This window comes from Kryptolebias marmoratus, linkage group LG13 (genome assembly GCF_001649575.2).
Source record: "Kryptolebias marmoratus isolate JLee-2015 linkage group LG13, ASM164957v2, whole genome shotgun sequence".
Lineage (NCBI taxonomy): Eukaryota > Metazoa > Chordata > Actinopteri > Cyprinodontiformes > Rivulidae > Kryptolebias > Kryptolebias marmoratus.
In genome coordinates, this window is record NC_051442.1 from 3,535,746 (window position 1) to 3,551,006 (window position 15,261).

General features: G+C 40.3%; 2 protein-coding genes and 1 long non-coding RNA gene across 6 annotated transcripts in view; 2 read left to right on the forward strand and 1 right to left on the reverse strand.

The window, feature by feature from the left end:
* Positions 1-15,261, reverse strand: part of tlcd3a (TLC domain containing 3A) — a 43,199-nt gene that overhangs the window by 19,117 nt on the left and 8,821 nt on the right. The window lies entirely within an intron of this gene.
* On the forward strand, positions 7,279-12,084 carry LOC108248147 (integumentary mucin A.1). 2 transcript variants are annotated; one of them, XM_017436708.3, is made up of 4 exons: positions 7,279-7,443; positions 7,916-7,982; positions 9,366-9,680; positions 11,458-12,084. In XM_017436708.3, exons 1-4 carry the CDS (start codon positions 7,318-7,320, stop codon positions 11,499-11,501), a joined length of 552 nt encoding a protein of 183 aa, XP_017292197.1. In that variant the 5' UTR covers positions 7,279-7,317; the 3' UTR covers positions 11,502-12,084. The 2 variants fall into 2 exon arrangements, with proteins under 2 accessions (XP_017292197.1, XP_017292196.1); XM_017436707.3 differs by having other exon boundaries at positions 7,317-7,443; positions 7,913-7,982.
* LOC108248152 lies at positions 12,885-13,979 on the forward strand. Its single transcript, XR_001809112.3, has 3 exons — positions 12,885-13,357; positions 13,440-13,496; positions 13,665-13,979. It is a non-coding gene; the product is annotated as an uncharacterized LOC108248152 (long non-coding RNA).

A 15,261-nucleotide genomic window follows, 5' to 3' on the forward strand; every position in this document is an offset into this window, starting at 1 on the left:
CCGCTCCGGAGTCCGGAGACCTGGCTCCTTTTCCGCCTCCTGGCTCCTCCGCGGGCTCCCGTCAGCTCACACGCAGCTCCGGGGCATTTTTCGCCGGCGCAGCGCTTCGGGTGTTTTTCACCGGGGAACGGCGGCTCCACCATCGACGCACGAACGCGCTCTCTGCGCCGGAGCTGGGCAGCATCCACCAGCGTCAACGCTCGGCTCGTGAGCTAGCAAGAGACAATAGCTTCCGGTGCGCGCCCGCCATCGTAAAAGCACCGGTGCGCGCTTCCGGTCGGCGCTCTTATTTTGAAGGCGAACTTGTTTTTCGCACACCTGAAACGTCCAACTTCACGTTTAATCCTTACTTTAAATTATAAATACTCTCAGCCTGTGGTTGGATTACATTATGGCTGCGATTTCAAGCACTACTTAATTATATTAGTCTGTACTTTTACTATCTTAGCTCATGTTTTAGATATGTTTAGTTTCTTGATTTTATTTAGATTATATTAGATTTCTTTTAGATTATCCCAGCTCATATTTTAGATATTGTGTTTTGACTCTGTATTTTCATGTTCACATGTTGTAAAGCACTTTGTATTGCCTTGTTGCTGAAAAGTGCCATATAAATAAATTTGACTTGACTTAACTATATTCTGATTACATATTTAGGCCAACTAAACTGACCAGAATATTGTCTAAATATAGTTTGTCCTGCTTTCATAAACAAATGTAATCTAGCAACTACAACAAGCGTACAATCCTCCTAATCTACCTTTAAGTTAACATTTCCTCACAGGTTTGTCTTCAGAAATAATCCTTTTAAATTCCAATCCTTTTCATTTTCTTTTAAAATTGCCTGTTTTTTGCTGCCAGCAGCCGCAGCACCAGGAAATCCCTTCATATAATCCTGAATTAATGTGAAGCTTTTTAAATACAGGGCTGGAAAACCTGACGACATCCCTCCAGACCAATAAAAACCAAGTTTCCAACAAAACCAGCTTGTTTCCAGGCGATAAATCACCAAATTTCATCACCTTGGAGCTTTTCAGATACAGAATTTAAAAATAATAACCAAACACTGAAAAGTTCCTCATTGTGACCCATTTTGCCACATGAGTCACATATGTTATTAAAAACATTAATTTTATTTGGCATATGAAAACAGTAAAAGTGACAGTTTGATTTTATGAACCATCTTAGTAGCAACAAATAATGTTTTGTTGTTTCCATAAAACCTTTTTTTGAGTTCACAATAATAAACTAAATGTTCTGTTTACATCATACAGTTTAGTTTTTGTTATAAGTTCAGCTGTAACTTATAATTTCATTGGATTCATGTGTAAATGACTGTGTGTATAAGTATAAACAGAGAAGTACTTACAGAGTATGTATCTAGTATTTTCTGGTTACGTACTGAGTTGTATTGTGTTGCTACCAATTTAATTTTATCATTAAACTTTTTTTTTTTTTAAAACTGCATTTGTGTTGTAAAATACTAAATGTCCAGCTGTAAACACCAGCTATAAAGACCAAAAAATGGGTTTAAATTATTTATAAACAGGAGTTATTCCCTTTTTTGTCCACTTGAGGGCAGTGCAGGAGTCATGTTGTCACAAAGTTTCCTGCTATGGTTGGGAGGATGTAAAACAGAAACTGAAGGAAAAATAAATTGGTTTACGACATAAAAAACACAGAAGAAGAGCTCAACGATAATATTTATCTGACTGTTTATTGCACTCATTCCTCCCCCGTTGCTGTCAATAATTGAGCTACAAAAAGGAAAAAGAAAAAGGAAGTAGTTTGAAAACTACTCTACTAAAATATGCCAGTAAGAGAACTCCAGCATCACTGAATTATAACCCGATTATCTCTACCTTTAAGAAGAAAATCCTGTTTGGTGTAAAACAGCTGCACAACATGAGTCAAACTGAATGAAAACGGAGAAGAGACAATTTTTGCCACTTTGATGAGAAATTAATTAAGTAATTATGAGAAACTATCTCCAAGTTAAAACTTACAGATAAGTCCCTCAGACTCAGTGTCATGAGAGACGAAGAGATGTTTGTGTCTCAGTACTGTGATGGTCGAGTCTGTCTGTCTGTCCATCTGTCCGTCCGTCTATCTGTCTGCCTACCTGCCATCCGTCCATCTGTCTGTCTGTCTGTTTGTCCATCCATCTCTCTGTCTGTCTGTCTGTCTGTCTTTCCGCCCATCCATCTGTCTGTCTGTTTGTCCATCCATCTCTCTGTCCATCTGTCCGTCCGTCTGTCTTTCCACCCATCCATCTGTCCATCTGTTTGTCCATCCATCTGTCTGTCCGTCTGTCCTTCTGTCTATCTGTGGACAAGATTACTCTAAAGATTATGAACAGATTTTCAGGAAATGTCAAACATGAAAAAAGGGATTAGAGTTTGGTGGTGATGGGGTCATAGGTCAAGGATGATCTCCATGGATTTCAAGGTTCATGGGGTCACAGGTCCCAGGTAACCCCATTGTTAAAACCTTCTCTCTGCTCCTACATGTGACCCTTTTGTTTCCGGTTGTGTCCGTCAGCAAAGATCAGGTAAAAACTGACAAACAGATTTGGAGGAAATGTTCAGGAAAATAACGGATTAAGTTCTGCTGCTGATCCAGATTATGATCCGGATCGAACTGTTTTCTAATCTCGCCGTGGCCTCGGTGGAGGTTCCAGTTCTTTACGTTTACAACCCAACAACTAAACCTTTAAAGCAGGTAAACAGGCAGCTTTCCCAGCTGAAATGACACCTCTGTCTCTGAGCGTGCTAAACTGAAGCCGTCAGTCTCAGGTGCTGCTATCAGCTGTCGACTAAACACTCTTTAAAGTCGGCGCTTGACCCGACTTTAATGGCTTTCTTGGGCAGCGTCTGATAGCTGATATCTGCAGAGTCTCTGCTGCTCGGAGCTGCTTTCAGTCGAGTTTTCATTCACTCTGTAGTTCAGCTGTTGCTTTTTTGAATTTGGTTTTAAAAAGATGCCTTTTTAAGCAAAGATTTACCCCAATATTGTTAATTTTACCTTTAAAAGGAGCAAGGACCTGCCTGGAATTAAAACCTTTTTCTGCAGCCAGGTCATCGTTCAGTTTGGCTAAAATAACGGAGAGCTTCATTATTTTCTGCTCCGTCGTGGGCGTGGCAGCCATATTTGCTACAAACTGATCAATACTTCTATAACACGCTGTGCTTAATCATCAATTATGACACTGGTTAATCAAATAATAGTTGTTGTTTAACTTCATCATGTTATAAAAACGTCAGGCGCAAGTTTCCACCGCCTGGAATCTATAATTTCATTTTTCTTATCACAACTAGGCTCTAAAATGAAAAAAAAAAAAACCAAAATGGACGCCACATTTAGACTCACCGGCTGCTTTATTAGAACCTCTTGTTTATTTGTTTGTTAACCTAAACAGTTAATCAGCCAAGCACACGGCAGCAGCTTGGTGCCTTTAGGCGTGAAGACAACTTACTGGGCATCAGAACGAGGAAGAAATGAGATTTAAGTGACTCTAAATGTGGCCTGGATGTTGGTCTGAGTATTTCAGAAAATCTGTAGGGATTATTACACCCAAACATCTCCAGGGTTTAAAGGAGAGTGGTCCAAAAAAAGATCAAATATCCAGTGAGCTGATTTGTGAGGATATTGTTGTGAGGTCAGAGGAGAATGTTGGAGATGACAGAAAGGCAGCAGCAGCTCCAATAACCACTCGTTCCAACCTTACAGCAGCAGAAGACCACACCGACTGCCTCCTGTCAGCTAAAAACAGGAAACTGAAGCTACAGTCCACACAGGCTCACCAAATCTGGACAATAAGAGACCCATCTGGTCTGAAGGGTCTGGATTCACTGAACTCCAACAGCCTCCAGATCTCAATCCAATCCATCACCTTTGGGATGTGGTGGACGTGCAGCTGACAAATCTGCAGCGACTGTGTGATGCTAACATGTCAATATGGACCAGAATCTCTGGCCAGCAATAATTACAATTAAAATCAAGTCACTAAATGTTGAGTTTTATCCAAAGCATCATTTTTCAAGCAAGTTGTGTTTAAGTCTTTTTATTTGTCTACAACTTATTTCTGCCGCAGAACATACCTGAAAGTCCTGGCATTTTTTAGAACCCCCATGATAAGAGCAACTCAAAGGAACACCGTATCTGTCGCCTCAGATGAACCGCAATTAACTCGAAGGGGCCCGCAGGTGATTTGCTACCTGAGGTTTTCTTCGGTTTCAGGTGGGCCTTCTGTTGGCGCTGCTTCAGGTTCGTTTTCTCAGAAACGAGAGCGCCGGACGTCAGAGCTCCTGGTTCCCTTCATGACACCTTCTTCTAACCCGAGCTGCTTCAGCGTGCCACAAAAACCCACATCGACGTTTTCAGAAGCTCTGCTTGAAGTCGTGAAAGCAGGAAACGAGCTTAAATTCACATCTGAGGGCATCAGCTTCTAACCTGCTGCAAAATAACCAAAACAGGCTGCTTTAAACATGGGTTTCTGTGAGAACGCTGAGAGCTGAATGACTCTGCTGAAGAAGCTGAAACTGGGTTGTTCAAGCTAAAAGCAGCAAAAGGCTAGCTAAAGTCAAAAGTAACAACAGGGGAGCTAAAAGCTAAAGATAAAATTAGAGCAAGTTTGTGGAAACGGATCTCAATACGTTTCTACAGGGAAACCATTTGTAAATAAAGTTAAATACTTTGCAAAAGTCACAGCAACGATCTGCTGAACGAGCCGAACTTTCTGGTCTCGAGTTTTATTACAGAAAATGTGCCCGGTTTTCTCCTTGGTGGGAAAAGGAGTTCAGTTTTTCTTTTCGTTCTGGTTTTGTTTTGCTGGAACTCAACTGGGCGTTTTGTGGATACTTTAAAGCTACTAAAACTCCTTCAGAGGGTTTATCTCAGGCTTTTATGCGTTTACAAGGACAATAAAATCCTCATAAACTACCTGATGGAAACAGGCAAGTCTCGAAGTATGATCTTACAGAAATGAGGGTTGGGGGAAACGAACAGCGATGGCACGCAAAGTGATTCACCTGCAATGCAACACAATCTTACAAACAAACCAATAAACATCGTGTCTGATGTCAGAGTCTCCACGTCACAGACACTAAAAACACTAAAGACCAGAACAATTCATATTTTAGGAGATGCTGGTTGATAAAAAGCTGTCAAAGCATTCAGAGCCTCAGGGAATTAGAGCTTGACAAAACGATTGGTGATTAAATTGAGCTGAGAATCGTTCTGAGCTCGCCGTCTCACGATATCGCACGAGTTTCAACAAAAAAGTCTAAAACTCAGGAAGTGTGTGTTCAGAACTGAAGACAGCTTCACCAAAGCTGACCTATGAAAGACAACCTTTCAACAACAAGAAGCCTGGCTGGCGGCTTCTCGCTCTCGGCTCAGTTTATGATGTCAGGAGTGCTCAAAGCGTTTTCAGATGGCCGCCGTTGAACCATTCAGAGTTCAGGTTCCCCACAGGCTGAGGCAGATTCAGTGCAGTCCAACAAAGCAACATGTCAGGAGTCAATATTGACCCCGCCGTTCTGATCCGGACAGAAACCAGATAAAACCAAAGTCACATTTCGTGGAGGAATGCGTAAATCCTGGCGCCCCGCATGCCGAAGTTTTTAAGCAAAGATGTTACACAACCCGTTTGCTGTGGCCGACTCTCAGCTCAGCGTCTGTAAAACAACTGTTTTCTGACTGCTAGCTTTTATTAGCCGTGGCAGCCATCTTTGTCCTACAGAGCTTCAGCTGGAGCTCCAGGAGCTGAGAGTCCACCGGCTGGTGACATGTTTCTAAAGCTCCTCCTCACGTTGAGCCAAAGTGTTCAAGCAGAAAAAACACAAACAACCAAAAAGTTTCCGCTGGTTTATAACGAGGCCACGCCACGTTCCAACTTTCCGTCCCGCTCCCACCCGAACACCGGAGGACATCCAGGTCAACGAATGGGTCAAAGGAGAGCCATAAAACGAACCCATTCCACATTTTAGATCTTTATTTTATTTATTTACAGCAAACCAAGGACTCATTCAGCTCTAAACTGTTTCTCTGTTGTCCAAACATGAATGAATGAATAAACAAAGAGAAAATAATAATAAATCTGAGTTATTATATAACATAAAAATGGCTAAACCTTTGTGTGGTAGTAGCTGAGCATCTCCCCTATAAATAAATGAGCTCTTTCCCTAAAACCTTAACTGTTGGAGCTTACTCTGGTTTGTCTGTTAGCGAAATTTCTCATGAACCAGAGGGCCGATTTCGACAAAATTCTACAACTCGTTGGGTTTTGGAGACAAGCCGATTCAAGATGGCCGCCACAGCTAAGCAACTTTACCCTACACAAACGTAGCTGTAATTCAGTGAGTTTTGCAGCTAATCAGCTAAAGGTTGGTGTGGTTTTAGCTCTCACGGAGGCGGGTAACATGCATTCCTTCTAGGATCATTAGATCTTTAATTATATTCATATATAAACTTTATATTTGTAGCGAACAGTACTGAGAGTGACTGACATATGAGGCTGTTTCAGTTTACAATAACTTCCACACATATATGTTCTCACCATGTGTGTCCAAAGACAGGAAAAGGTTTTATTTCTTTCTAATTTCTGAAACAGAAAGATGTCTGTCAGAGCTCTGCTGAAAACTCAAATCTGATGCCTCCCGGTCTAAATTTAGCACGAGATGGATCCAGTTGATGGATCCAGTTGTGTTGACTCTTCCTTGAACAAATACAGAACGAGCGACGAGCTGTAAGTCTGGGCCGAGTCTGTTTTATGAAAAAAAAAAAAGAATTTAAAGTGGATATTTTGGTTTGTTTTCTGACGATAAGGGAGGTCACAGGTCACGGAGCTGGCAGAGGATTGTTTTGGTTGTGTTTGGGCGGGGGGGTTAGGGTTGTGCATCACGCAAACTCTGCTGTGGCGACCCCGTGTTCTCAGCTGTACAGAGCTGAGCAAACAGAAGGAGGTAACCATGCTTCATCAGAGCGCGTCGCCTTAGTTTCCCCCGGGTTTGAACGAGCCTCGCCCCTCCCGACTCCATCCCTTCTGTGGTGAATATAAACCCAAACACGTCTGTACACTGATGCTGCTGCCAGCGCCTCTGTTCCAAATTAGGAAAACTACTAAATAAATAAATCAGACCCAAAGCTTACTGGTTAGGGCAAAAAAAAAAAAAAAAGAATCCTAATAAAAGGATTTGAAACAGCTGTCCTCTGCTGCTGGGAAGGATTTACATTTATAGACCCTAGATCAATAAAAGAGCAGTAAAAAGGTGAGGTGGTCATAATAACCAAACCTGCATCCTGAACATGTGACTTATGACAGTATGGACAGCACAGATGGGAGGGACGGAAATGACGGCGTTGTGTGATAACAGCACCTTAAAAGCTCAATATTCTCCGGTTTTAGAGGAACGACGACAGTCATCATCTTCAGCCCCTCAGGTGAGCAGCTGAGCCCCTAATGAGGTTTTTCAAACAGCCATGATTATTATTTTTTATATTTCAGCATCGTTTTCTGGTAATCAGTGTTACCACATCTCTGTTTTAGTCAAATATTTACTTTACCGCCTATTATTACAATTTAAATACAGAATAATGTGTTATTATTATCATGGCGTTTTAAAGCCTGCTGATATAAACCTAATTTTATTCAACTTTCTTTTAAAATACAAACTCATATTTGTACATACTGGTGCAGTCAGTTTTATAATTTAAACAAATTAGTTACAACAAATTGTTTTATTTTCAGAGACAGAATCAATATTTGTGTAAAAATCTGCACGTTAAAAGGGATATTTGTAGCTCAGAAATTAAAATAAATAAAGTTTTTTCTTTATAAAAGCCAAACCCGTTCATGGAAAAATGTTTCTTTTTATAAACGTGAGGTTTTATATTTGTTTTGTGTTTCTAGCAGCACAGAAGAAAGCCTCACTGTGGAACGATGAATCTCCTCGCAGCAACTCTTTGCCTCCTTCTCACAGGTAAAATTTTATATTTTTTACTCTTTGTTTTATCAGTCGTGCTTTATTCCTTTTTAAAACAAAATCTAACCTTGGACAGCTGGATCCGAACTAAAAACGACTAATATATAGTTTCCTTTTTTAAAACAAAACAAAATCTTTTAATTTTCATTTATTTTTTAATTTGTGAGATGGAAAAATAAATATTTGGACACAAGGCTGTAAAACATCTCTTAAAAATGCCATGGCGACTTAAAAAAGCATTAAGTTATGATGAGGAACTTCTGAAATGATCCTTAAATCAAATCTTTTCCCCCCAACATTTCAGAAAGATGTCGCCCTTCAGTCTCACCTTGTTTTGTGTTTGAGGAACAAATATTTGACAGAACATTTAAAATGTTGTCTACACGGCCCCGGAACAAAAATTAAAAAGAAAAACCTGTTACATTCTGTATTTTATGGTGTAAGGGTGGAGGTCTGGAAATGTATTAAAACGCTTCTAATGGTTGGGGCCAAAGGTTGGTTGAAGTCATAAACTGAGATGTTGAAATTGTTTGGAAAAAGGGCTTGTTATTGATAAAGATTAGGTTTATTATCTCTGACGCACCCTTTCATACCATTTTGCTTGGTTTCCGCCACAATTTTTGGCCGTTTTTTTTTTTTTAAAGAAAAGCAGTTTATTCTTCAAAACTTGCGGCTCGTTGGTGAACGGTGGGTTCTGGATTTTAGCAGCACATTGGGTAGACAAATTTCCTGACAGACAACAATGGGAGTTTGGTTCCAAGACGTTCTCTGGCCAACCGAGGGAGGTGTCAGTGGGACATCCTTACCAGAAGCCCGAACCACCTCAACTGGCTCCTGTCGACGTGGAGGAGCGGCGGCTCTACTCCGAGTCTCTCCCAGATAAACTTGTCTTTCTCCTCAGGCTAGCCCAGCTAACCTGAGGGGAAAACTCATTTTGACCGCCTATATCTGAGATTTTTTTTTTGGTCACGACCTAAAGTCCATGACCACAGGTGAGGGTAGGAGCGTAGACTGATTGGTAAACTGAGAGCTCTCCTCTCGCAGCTCAGCTCCCTCTTCACCACAACAGACCGGTACAGAGTCCCCAATACTGCTTCCCTCACTCTTGAACAAAACCCTGAGATACTTAAACTCCTCCACTTGAGGCAGCACCTCACTCCCAAGCCGATGGCATTTCTTTTGATGCGTTTTTTTTTGCTTTTTTTAACACATCAAGTTGTAGGCATTTTTTTTATCGTAGCTTCGTAGACGGAGTTTCATCAGAAATGTTCCAGTCGGCCGTCATATCTTGACTTTATACCGAGAGAAACTTTTCGTGTTCTTGTGGAACGTTTTTATTGTTGTGCTTTAAATATTTTCCTTGTTTTTGTTTTGATTCAGTAACTCTGTGTGGAGCAACAACAACTCCCTTAACAGCTTCTACCACTACTCAACCAGAGAGTACCGCCGGAACAACTGAGGAATCTGGTACAGCTACTACAGTTGAAACCGCTACAGTTCCTACTGGTTCTAATGGTACTACAGATTCTACTGGTTCTACAGACTCCACTGGTGCTACAAAGCCTACTGGTCCTACTGAACCTACTAAACCCAACACAGACCCAACTGCTCAGCCACAAGGTTCGTCAGGAGGTCTTTCAGGAGGAGCGATCGCTGGCATCACTATCGGCTCGATCGCTAGCGTTGGTTTGTTGGGTGAGTACAGAAGACAAACGTTACATGAGATTAATTTACACCAACGTCATCCGTTAGGTAAATACAGCAAATTGACCCTCCTGCTGCCCTCAGGGTTAAACGATGGACTCTGCAGAGGAGAGACATTGTCTTTTCACTGGTGTCCCAGGGTCTTTGAATAAATGCAAATCAATATTTAAATCACAATCTGAGCCATAATGGTGGCAGTGACAGAGACACAACATTCCCTGATACATGTCTTATTAAAAAATAAAAAACATTATGGTTAGTAGTTTTTACTTGATTGTCACTTGATTGAATGCACAAAATAAAATAAAACCCGAGATGCGGTTATAAAGAAAGCTGAATTTGAAATATTTGGTTATGGTTGATCTTAAAGCAATACTTAAGATATTTGTAATCTGTTTCTGCGGGAAGAATATGAACAGTCAATATCTTACTTATTGTAGATAGCTCTTTGAACGAGGAATAAAGTTTTATAACGAACGCTCAGACTGAGCCAGTCCAAATTAAAGTGCTTCAATTAGAAGGATTTCATGTATAATTCACATTAATGTTGTTTTATTTTACTTCACGCTGCTGACGGTTTTACATCACATGGCTTTTTTGGGCAGTTACTGTATGTTAGTATATTCCTGCAGGGTGTTCCAAGGTGCGCTGGAAGTGCTACAGCTAGCTGCCACTGCCGCTATTTGTACCAACCGCGTAAAAGCCAATTTACCAGCAATGTAAAGGTTTATAAATTAGTGTTTGCAAGAACCTTTTGGTGAAACTTTTAGGATTATATTTCTTTAAAGGAGACAACAGTCCACTGTCATCTTGGCTCCTGTCAGACTAGCCTTTAGCTCATCAATCCTGTCAGAAATAAGCTTTATTTCTACAATCTGAGGTCGTTCAAACAGCTACCTACAGCTAAAGTTTAAGATAGCCTTAGGCTAGCTTAAGGTTACCTAAATGAGCAGAAAACTAGCTAGATGAGGAGTAGGTTAGCTAGGTGAGCAGAAGTCTAGCTACATGAGCTGAAAAGCTAAGCTGCTATATGATCTAAAGAATAGCAAGATGAACTATAAGGTTAGCAATATGAGCAGAAACCAAATTAGATTAGCAGCAGGATGAGCAAAAGGTTAGCAAGATGGGCTAAAGTCTAGCAAGATGAGCTAAAAGATAACTAGAGGAACAACAGGCTAGCTAGATGAGCAGAAGTCCAGCTAAATGGGCTAAAAGATTAACTAGGAGAGCAGAAGGCGAGCTAGATGAGCTGAAGTTTAGCTATATGAGCTAAAGTCAAGTGAGATGGGCTAAAAGGTTAACTAGGAGAGCAGAAGGCTAACTAGATCAGCTGAAGGCTAGCTAGATGTGCAGAAAGCCAGTTGGATTAGCAGAGGGTAGAGCAGAAGGTTACTCAGATGAGCTAAAGGATAACTAGATGAACAACAAGCTAGCTAGATGAGCTGAAGCTCAATGAGATGAGTTATCTACTACAGGTAAGATATTGATCGTTTATGATCTTTCCACAGAACCACACTTTCAAAGATCTGAAATAATCCATAAAAACAAACTATAATTCCTTGAAGAAATAGATTTTTGCGTCCCAGAGACGCTGGTTACACTCATAGCTGTTGTGAAGTTTGGAAATAAACAAAAACAAGGAAGTCGAATTAAAACGAGCAAAAAGGTGAATCATTTACACCGTCGCCCATCTGAGTCTGTAAACCTTTTTCACACACTAGGCGGTGGACTGCGACGCGTAACGAGTCGAACTCCGTTTGTGTTTCAGGTGGCGGCGTCTACGGCCTGCTGAAGTACACCAACAAGATCTGAGGGCGGAGCCCGCCTGCTGAGGACCTAAACACTCAAACATTTCAAGCTGAAACGGTTCCGACCCAAACCGGATCCAAACAAACGGACACTGAGCTGTTTTTGTCTGAAAGGCCCAGATCTGAGTCAAACTGGACTTCCTGATGATGACGTCACGGGCCGAGAGGAAGACGAAGATCAACTGTATGATGATGATGATTTTAAGCTGATCAGTGCAATATCAAACATATATTTAATATTTGTATTTGCTGGCAGGTAATCTTTAACCAATGGGGTCAATTTAATGGTTAGAAAATTCTTATTCTGGGAAAATTCATCTCTCTTAGGAGCGTTTTGGGTCCAAATGAAGAATGTTTTGTGATATTTTACACAAAGTAACATCAACATTTCTGCTTCTTTCTGGATTCGGGAACTTGTTAGGGACACGGCTGCACCTGAAGAGGTGTTTAGGCTACAAATGGCAGATTTTACAGATTCTTATTTCCCACCATCCTCTCTCAGCTTCAGACCGACGGTGATTAAATTTCCAATGTCCAAATACTGGTTTATATTTTGTATGTTTAATAAAAAAAAATGGCCAATTTAATCTGTTTGTTTGTTGTCTTAATGTTATTTGAGCCAAGTTGGCGAAAATTGTTTTTTTTAAAGATGTACAAGTCATTTACTTTTGTTTCCTTTTCAACCCAAACTTTTAAAACTTTTCAGAAATCCCTTCTTAGAATAAAAAAAACAAACCGCTTCCTTCTTCTTCCATTAATCATCTGCTGGAGCTCTTGGATTAAAGTTCAGAGATGATAACATAAATGATTTCCTTTAACATTTTAGATTTTCCAGTTTATGATTACCGTATATCCAAAGCTTTACGATAAGAATTAAAGATCAACTAAAGAAAAATTTCAACTTCTACACAATAATTTCCCTCCAATATTGAATTATTTACTTTTCTCTCTTACTTTGTTTGCATATTTATTTGATAACTCTTTGCAAATTGACCAAAAGTTTTATATTTATTACTATTTTCTAAAATGTGCAATAACATTTAAGAGTTGCAGACGTAAACAAGCAAATAAATTCACCTCTTTTTTTGTTTTGGTGACGGTTTCCCTCTTAAAAATAAGGACAAAAACATCCAAAAATGATCAAGAACTGTTTTATTCTGTGTATTCAATTAAAACTGAAGAGTCAAGTGAGGAAAATGAAAAAGAAGCGTGTGTCAAATAATTTTTTTTGGACTAAACTCTAAGTTTCAGTCAGTTTTGTTGTAATAATTAATTAGAATCCATCCCCGACTGGAGCGAGTCCAGCTTTCAGCTCCTTAATCAGCAAAAATACTTTAATAAACCAAAAACTAAAATTAGCAAATCAGTAACTAAAGCTACATGTAGCTAAAAAGTATATCAAATTAAATGGATGGATTCTTGTGTTTGAAGGTTTTGAATCTCTTTGATTCTGAGCAGAAATCTGAGGAAATAAAGTTAAAAAGTTCAAAAAGTATAAAACTTACAAATGTTAAAAGTCAAACTGCACCAGTCCCAACTGAGCTGAATGTTTTGATATATGAACAGATAAAACAGGTCAAAGTACGTGTAACCAGGATAATTTTTCTATATTAGATGTAGTTTAGTTATTTTATTTTCTATTTTGTTAAAGCTAATCTTATTTTGTTTTATTTAAAGATCTAATTTAAAAATCCTCCTTTGTTTTATGTTTTCGACACTAACCGGGCGAGAGCAGGGTTGTTCTCGCGAGGGTTTAACGTCATGTGACAGCTGCACGTCAGTCCTAAATTGACAGCCACTGCTGATATTGCTGCTAAATCGCACCTTGGGTAGCAGACGCTGTGGGACTTTGACGTGCAGGTAGGCTTGGGTGTTGTTCCCAAAGCGGTTTTGCTTTTGAATGTCGATTATACATCAATCGTATACCTCTGCTAAATTACAGACATATGGTCGCTCATCTGAACGCTGAAACGATCTCTGTTTGTCAAAAGAGGAACTGGTAAGTGTTGCTCGGGAGCTAGAATGCTAGCGCTAGCCTCCCAGCCTGTGATTACACACCTACATAAAAACACATTTGGATTGAAATTGCATGTAATTATGTAGGCTCAGATTCGATTATTAAAAAATGCATGTACATGTACATTGATTGTCGGGCCTGTTTGCGCAGGCCAGGTGTGTTCCAGATCCCACCCCCGCTCGGAGTAGCTGAAGGATCTGGGACACATTAAGAATTGTCTGGTTTTTGTTCACTGACCGGACTGGCGAGCTAACCATAGCGGATTCAGAAAGTCACCCATAATCTGATGAAACATCTCCAAACCGGAAGGGAAATTCAACCAACCACTTCACAGCTGGAACTAAAGGACTATTTTTGTTTTTTCCTTCTCGTCACCGACAGAGACTTCCTTGGTTTAAGGAACTGGACTTTAAAGCTGTGAAACAATTTGTATATATTGTAAATATAAATACACTTCATTGATTTTGCACTCTCCAGTTGTATGTGTCTTGCAATTTGCCACTACCTCCAGTAGACGAACCTGGAACCTAGTTTTTTACTTAGAGTGACGTTGATTTGGTTTTTTTAATAATCTTAAAATGTAACTCGGGTTACATAGCTTGGCGAGCTAGCCAGGAGGTTGTTGGCATTTTGTAAAACACAAATTTATTTATTTTTCTTTTTTTTTTTTCCTGTCATCAACAATATGGATGAATTTCAAAAACTCGACGTAAAAATTCCCAACTCTGTTTTGGTTGAAGGCATTTCAGACGAAGATAGTAAAGAGGAAGTATTTGACTTTTTGAAACAATATGGTAAGATAACAAAGACTGAAATCATTTCTGAAGCTGATTCTGAGTTTGAGGGCCAGCTTGTGGTTGAATTTAGCAGTGGTACAGCATTAGCTGAATTGCGTTCCATTCTACCATATTCATTCAAATCATCTGAGAAGTCAGACACATTTTCCATCTCTGAACTAGCTGTTGTATATGCAGAACATGTTGCACAGAGTAAAACTCATTCTTATTTACTTGAGTTACAGAAACTTGCAAAGCTTTCTGGCATGGATCTTGCAGAGGTGTTAAAATCCACGATGACTCGGATTGGACAATCAGTTGCTGAACTTCACTCAGCTGCTAAGATGGAGGATCCTGATGAGAAGTCTGAGGTTATGGCAGCATCTGCAGATCCAACAATGAAGGAAGAGCCAACGTTGTCAACCGCCACTGATCCTACAGTTTCCAGACAGAGACTTGAGCAGCAACCTACCTCACGACTGAGACCTTCTCTTCATGATGATGACATCCAACCACCCGAAGTCCAGCGCTACGTGGTGGAACACATTATGAAAACTGAAGAAAGTGCTTACCATCCACAAAGGCTCCGAGTGTTTTCTGGACGGCTGCCTAGACCAGCACATGAAGCAGACTACGAGACCTGGCATTCAGGAGTGGATCTGCTACTAAAAGACCCATCAGTTTCTGAGCTGCAGCGATCAAGGAGGATCGTGGAGAGTTTACTTCCCCCAGCCGCTGATATGCTGAAGCATTTAAGTTCAGATACTCCACCTCCTGTATATCTGGACATATTGGATTCAGCATATGGCACAGTGCAAGATGGAGAAGAACTCTTTGCAAAATTCATGGACACTTTCCAAGATGCAGGGGAGAAGCCATCTTCCTACCTCCAGCGGCTGCAGGTAGCATTAAACTTAGCCCTGAAACGAGGTGGTGTGTTAGCCAAGGATGTAAACCGGCATCTCATAAGC

What these genes read in the sequence shown, in the direction of transcription:
- LOC108248147 (XM_017436707.3), top strand. Translation starts at nt 7,318, where the DNA reads ATGACAGTATGGACAGCACAGATGGGAGGGACGGAAATGACGGCGTTG. An exon ending in CATCATCTTCAGCCCCTCAG is followed by an intron (nt 7,444 to 7,912) that starts GTGAGCAGCTGA and finishes TTGTGTTTCTAG; the next exon opens with CAGCACAGAAGAAAGCCTCA. An exon ending in CGCTAGCGTTGGTTTGTTGG is followed by an intron (nt 9,681 to 11,457) that starts GTGAGTACAGAA and finishes TTTGTGTTTCAG; the next exon opens with GTGGCGGCGTCTACGGCCTG.